The 7,169-nt window shown below is 44.1% G+C and overlaps 1 protein-coding gene across 1 annotated transcript; it reads right to left on the bottom strand.

Moving 5' to 3' along the window:
* Positions 1-1,168: 1,168 nt before the first annotated feature.
* KBTBD6 (kelch repeat and BTB domain containing 6) lies at positions 1,169-3,724 on the bottom strand. The gene is given in 2 exon segments (XM_045076701.1): positions 1,169-2,265; positions 2,425-3,724. Coding segments are annotated over 2 exon segments (2,082 nt in total). The 5' UTR covers positions 3,410-3,724.
* Between the last annotated feature and the right edge of the window lie 3,445 nt (positions 3,725-7,169).

Raw genomic sequence — 7,169 nt, forward strand, 5'->3', positions numbered from 1 at the left:
AACTTTTAATACAAAAATACCTTTAAGCTGATAATAACATTTAGTGACTTACAAAACTGACAATATTTCAATGCTACACAAAACAGTTCTATACACAACTTAAAGTTTTAAAGTTCTTTGCTGGCACTTGATTTTATAGTTGATAGACACAATATCTACTGATCTCAATAAAATACTGTTCTTAGCTTACACAGATTTTCAAAACGAATATTATCTCATTAAACAGCAAAGAATAATCACATTTTGCTGACAAATCTAAGATGAACACCAAAACTGTACAGCCAAAGTATTTTAAGAATCACATAAACTTTTTAAGACAATGGATACAAATTTACACAATCGTGTCCAGTGAAAAAGAGGATGATTCCTCTGATTCTGTGAAGCATATATCAAGTATAGATCAAAAACGTGAACCTACAAAGCAAGTTAGTTTCATTTTTTTTTTTTTTTAAGGTTTTTCGATGACTGGTGACCCTACTAGAACAGATGGAACATTGGTCACTGTTTGCAAATACACATTTTACAGTACAAATTTAAAACTGAAGTTTCTTTTTAAACAGTAGAATCTTGTTTTTGTTTGTTTTTACTTTTAGTCAGCTTACAGCCATGTTGTACATCATTACAAATGAAATCACCAGTCACATTAAACATATGCATTTTTTCTCTTCACAAAAGGGGAGGTAACTGAACAAAAACCTGGCAAACTATATTTAAATTAGAACACATTTTGTAATAACCCACTAGTTTAAAGTTTTGGAACTTTCCAAGGTTTTGGAAAAGACAGACTTTCCAAACCCTACCTGGTAATTCCTATCCAATCAGCTTTCTATTGTGAAAATCAAAATTCAAGTCACAGTACTTGTGGCACAAAACAGAAGATAAGATTTAATAACAGAACACTAAATTAGTATAATCAAACATAAACAAACCCAACAATCAAATCAATACTGGACTTTTAGAACAGTAAATTATTAAATAGGTTGATTTCTTTGAGTGTACAAGTTCCCTAACATTAAATTATGTTAGTATTTCAAACAATACCCTTTCTAAGCCAAACCTGAAATGAATCAACCTGTTGTTGTTGTTGTTTTTTTCCCCAGCAAAGAGAAAGGGTATCTCTTTAAGACACTTTCCAAAGCAGTGAAAACACCTTAGTGTTTCAACCTATCTACAACAAATTCTGCTGATCCTGTGCATTTCACTGAGGTGCTACCTGAACCCACAAATCATCATCAGATAAAGAACTTGAACTTCCTGACTCAGAGTCCAGCTCACTGAATCCACCTAAATCCCATTCAGTGCTAGATTCACTTGGCACATCTTCTTCCTCAGTGAGGAAACTGTGACCAGGTTCAAGGCAGGAAGGATAAACACGAGCTGAGAGGCAAAAGAAGTTAGAATCAAACTGGAAGAGGCCTAAGGTGGTACCTATGTTAATCCACTGGTCCCCCCTAGTGTCATATTCATACACGGTCACCCGGTTCTTCTTCCACTGCGGGGTGCGCGAGGTGATCAGCAACAGTTTTTGGCCGTGATTGATAATGCGGTAGTTGTTGGTCTCCGACACCAAGGGAATATTATTAATCTGCCTCCATTCTCCTCTGACCGGATTGTAGACCTTCATGACTGGGATGTCACAGATGCAGTAGATCTCATCATTGAAGACACACGCTTCCTGAAAGTCATTGCGCTTGAGAGAAACACACTTGAGCCACATATTGTGGCTAGGATCATAGCAGAACATGCGCTTACTGTTGAGGGCATAGAGATAGTTCTGGATTACCATTAGATCGAAGGATATGAAGGAATGGGGTAGTGGAGCCACCAGTGCCCACTGGTTTCTCTGGACACTGTAGCATTCCACTTCCTTCAGCTTAACACCGGTAATGGGGTCTCGCCCACCCAAGATGTAGATGTAGCCATTGAGGTAGGCCACATCCATGCCCTCCCGGCACAGCAGGCGGTCAGCAAGCTGCTGCCAGCTATTCTGGGCTGGCTTGTACACCCAGAGGTCCTTCCTGGGCTGAGCGGCCAGGTAGATGTCATGGTCTGGAGAGACACAGACAGCTAAGGTGGTGACAGTCCTAGTGTGAGCAAGGCAGGTCAGAGGTGACGGCACTTTGTAAATATCGCCGGTGTATGGGTCACAGCACAGAAAGGGATCTCTAGGATGTCCAAAGAAGATCACCATCTTCTTAGCACACACGCCCAGCCTCTGGGGGGGATTTTCTGCTGTGGGCACGACAGAGGAGCTAGAGCTACCACCACCGCTGCTGCTGCTGCTGCTGCTGCAGCCACCGCCACCGCCCCCGCTGCCGCTGCCGCTGCCGCTGCCACTGCCGCTGCCGCTGCCGCTGCCACTGCCGCTGCCACTGCTGCTGCTGCCGCCCCCGCTGCCGCCGCCGCTGCCGCTGCCGCCCACGCTGCTGCTGCTGCTGCTGCCGCTGCTGCCACTGCTGGTCTCTGGCTTCGGCACCAGAGACTTGCACAACTTGTCACCATAGCGCATCTGCAGGGCCCCTTCAATAAGGTCCAGACAGTACTTCTTCACAATGGTGTTGGTCAGCAGCCCTTCCAGGTAATCCTTATTTTCATCTGTGAAGTGCGTCCAGCGGACACACTTGAAGACCTCCGCAGCGCTCGGACCTCGCTCCTTGGGAGCCGCCTCCAACCACTGCACCGCCACATGACACACGGTCTGCTCCAGCTCTATGTTGAGACTATCCAGGCGCAGGATTGACAGCAACTGGGCGAGGGTCAGATCTGCCAGAGTCTCTTCCCGAATCGAGCCCATCTGGCTGAGCTGCTTGAAATTGTGGGCTATAAAGGACTGGGCCTGCGATCGCAGCTTGCGATGGCCGAAGGCATCAGCAAACTTGAAGATGGCAGTGCAGTTGGCCAGGTCAAGGCGGCGGGCTAGGAAGGAGGCACAGGCTTCCCGCACATACTCGAGCTGCAACATGTCAGAGGCCGCGTAAAGGCGTTCCACGTTGGCTTCACTCAAGGACACTCGACCCGTGTAGCAGTAGTCGACCAGCACCTCGAAGGACTCGGCATCCACATCATGCATGGTCACGTTTGCCTGGTGGCTCTCGTACATGCCGCCGGTGAACATGCTCTTGAAGTAGGGACACGCGGCAGCCAGCACGTTACGGTTGCAGGGGAAGAGGCGGCCGGTGCCAGGCCCGCTGCCAGGCGTCACCACCTCGATGGTCACATCGCATAACAGCCGCGCGTCGTAGAAGGACTTCAGCTGTGCCAGGAGGGCTGCAGAATGAGCCGTGTCCTTCAGCTCCTCCGGGCCCGTGAAAAAAGCCGAAACCGTGGGCTTGTGGATTCTCTTGGGCCGCTTGCCGCCGCGAGGACTGGCCAGGCGGCGAGAGCGCGGAGCTTCTTCCCGGGACTGCATGGTGGCGATGGCGGCGGGGTACGAGGGCGAGAATGGGTGCAAGGACCGGGCTCTGGCTCCTCCTCGCCCTCTTCTCGCTGGCGCTAGATCGCGGTGTCTCCGGAGAGACTGCAGCACGGGTCCATTTACCTAATTCAGCCCTGTGCCGCAGTGCCGCCTCCCTTTATAGCGTAGACAGTGTCTGACTCACCCTCCTCCAGTTCCGCTCCCTTTCTCCGCCTCTGCTCGCCTTACAGAACCCGCTGGACGGAACCGAGAGCCGCCACTGCCGCGCTGGCAATACCGGTAGGCGTCCAAGAGAACTACGGCTCCCGAGCTGCCTTTCGCGCCTCAAGGCATGCCGGGGCCCTCCACACTCAAGGGGATAGGCGGACGGACAGAAGCCGCTGTGCTTGTTGGGAGTAGTAGTTTCGATAATATCGCGAGATTTATCGGCCGTTCATTGTTTCAGCTGACGGAATTAGAAATCGCTAATTTTCTTTCGTTCGGATTTATGGTTTAGAACTTTGGATTTGGAATCCAGATTAGTCCCATATTCTGTATTCGTCGACTATTTGGCTTCGTTCTCAGAACGGTTTTAAAAAAATGTGAATAACGACAATATGTCATAGCGCTGTGTGACGACGACATGAATTGCGTAGGTGAAATAGGATGCTCTGAATGAATATTTGCGGATTAGATTAATAAGGCACTTACGCAGTACCTGTGATGTAAAGGTTAGATAAATTTTAGCTTTTCTTCTACCGTTTATGAAAAATCAAGCGCCCAGTCTGGAGATTATGAGCCTGTAGGAAAAAATTCAAAGCCCTGCAGGTTTCTGCAGAGATTCCACCCTTTCCTCGCCCCCGCATTTAGTAACAGATTTTTTTTTTCCTTTTTCAACCATTAGTTTCAGATGTACAATAAGACGGTACAATAATTCTATACATTACTCGATGTTCATTTAGTGTACTCTTGATTCCCTTTACTTCTTTCACCCATTTTCCCCCTCCCCCCGCAACCACCAGTTTGTTTTCTCTATTTAAATCTGCTTGTTGTTGTTTCTGTTCGTCTCTTTTCTTTATTCGTTCATACTTGATTTTATTTTTACGATCAGTTTTAGGTGCTCCAAAATTGAGCAGAATTTTGTAGGGGACCTCCATATACTCCATATACTCCATCTCCTTATAGTTTCTCCTATTATTAACATCTTGCCTTGGGGTGTGTGTTGATACAAGTGATGAACTTAGACTAGTACGTTAATATGAATTAAGGTGGATTGTTCCTATTAGATTTCACTCTGTGTTGTACTGTGGGCACTGAAAAAGGTATGTCATGTATCCACCATTACAATTAGTTTCACTGCTCTGAAAATCCTCTGTGTTCAATCTATTTAAGCCTCCTTCTCTCTGCCTTCCAACTCCCAGAAACCATTGATTTTCTTGCTGTCTAGGTAGTTCTAACTTATCCGGAGTGCCATATAGTTGGAATCATAGGATGTGTAGCCTTTTTAAAAACCTTCTTTCACTTAGCAGTATTCATTTCAGTTTCCCCCATGTATTTTCTTCATTAAAAGCTCTTTTCTTTTATCATTCAATAATATTCCATTGCGATTTACACAATTTCCTTATCCATCATCTACTCCATGACATTTCATTTGCTTTGCATTTTTGCCTTTGTGAATAAAGCTGCTATAAACCTCTTGTGCTGGTTTTTGTGTGGACATGTTTTCAATTCATTTCAGTAAATACCACGGAGAGCGATTGCTGGGTCCTAAGGTTAGATCATGTTTAGCTTGTGTAAGGAATTACCAACATATTTTCCAAAGGGGTGGCTATACAGTTTCTACATTCCCCTCAGCAATTAATGCACATTCCTGTTGTTCCACATTCTTCCTAGCATTTGGTGTTGTCAGTGTTTTGAATTTTTGACCTTACAGATTTTAAACTTGCCTCTGGAAAAATTCTAAAGTATATGATAGTATTTTAAACATTCACCGGCATCTGCAGGCCTGTTAAATTTTTATCTCAGAGAGCAGTATATATGGATTATGTCAAATTATGTAAATCAGGAATATAAATAAATGCTTCAGTGGTCTCACAAAGTCAGTATTTCATGTTCAGGAAGCCGTGCAAAAGTATTTCCATTAACCTCTTTTTTTTTTTTTTCCCATTAACCTCTTAATGTAGTCCAATATAGCACCTTACACTCCCACCTCCAAATCAATGGAAGCAACTGGAATTCTGGTTATTGAGGTTAATTTCAAATAGAAATTTTCCCACAAAGAGACTCTGTTCTACTCAGGATCCTTAGAGCTAGGCATCATACATACTCAACCATCCCTTGAATTAATCTAGTCTGTGCTTTATCAAAATGTTATAAATTTGTACTTATCAACATTGTTTCAATATACAGCCCTCAAAATAAATTGTGCTCAGTCACTGAGTTTTAACTTCTTCATGTGAGTGCTTAGCATCATTTGGTTTCATTTGCTTTTCACAAAATGTAAAGTCTTAGACACTGTGCTCTCAGGCCTGCAGGAGCATTGTTCAATAGAATTTTCTGTGATGATGAAAATGTTCTGAATCTACAAGCCAAAGAGAGAAGCCTAGAACAGATCCTTGCCTCAGAGGCTTCAGAGGTGCTAACCCTGCTGACATCCTCATCTTGGACTTAAAAAGGAGGAGATGATAAATTTAAACGTTACTTGCCTTTGTTTACATCTTTTTCTGTCTCACTAGCACCTCTCACTACAAAGTATGACTTAGTGCTTAGTTCCACAGGTCCACTCATCTTTCTGGGAAGAGATTTTCTCCCCCAAATGCGTCACCCTCGAAGTTCCTTACTCTGTACCTATGTACATTTGCCTTTTTATGACTCATTGAACACTTTTTTTTTTCCTCTCATAAAAAGGTCCACATACTTAAATACAAACTGTTAACTATAATACCTGACTCCCTTTGGGGAGTTCACTCCTCTGACCAGGCCAAGTCTAGGAGGCCATACCTTTGGAAATAGAAATACATCCTTCCGTGCCACTCCCAAGATTACCAGGAATACTTAAAACTAGAAGCTCTCCAAAAATTTCACCCTAGAATTCAAGGCTTTGTTGACACATCTTGTAATAATAATCCACCCCTACCTGCCGTGAAGAATCTTAATGGTAAGGGATACTGATTAGTTTAACATTTGTGAGCAATAAACTAGCTAAACCCAGTTTCCTCTAGTTCCTAACCCCAGTGCCTTCTGGCCTATATGCAATCCAACACCACTCACTTCACAGTTATCAACTTGTGTTCTGCTCCCCCTTCACCCCCACCATACCCCTTTACCCTGATTCAAATATCTTTTTGGCCATCAGATGGAAGAGAAAAAAAAATCAACAATACACATGGACTGCCATGCCTCAGGGGTTTCCTGAAGCCAGTAATTATTTCTCTCCGACTCTCTGCAAACCTGAGAAATTTAACCTTTCCCTGTAATTCTCTCCTTATCCGTCATGCAGATAACTGTCTTCTCTGCTCATCTGATTTTAACAACTTGTTTATCACAAGCATTTGCCCACAACAGACATAAGGTTTCTAAAAACACAATGCAATGATTCAGCCTCCTCAAGAGCAGTAGCTAGGACACATTACCTCCAATGACGGGACGACTCTGTCCCCTGAATGTCTTAACACCATCATTAATTTCCCTTTCCCTGAGACCAAAAGGCAACTCTGAGGATTTCAAGGATTAGCTGGCTAATTGCTAGAACATTCAACTAGCTTTTTTGTTGTTG

This window comes from Mustela putorius, unplaced genomic scaffold, assembly GCF_011764305.1.
Source record: "Mustela putorius furo isolate JIRA1106 unplaced genomic scaffold, ASM1176430v1.1 tig00000179_pilon_pilon_pilon, whole genome shotgun sequence".
In the NCBI taxonomy this organism is placed as follows: Eukaryota; Metazoa; Chordata; class Mammalia; order Carnivora; family Mustelidae; genus Mustela; species Mustela putorius.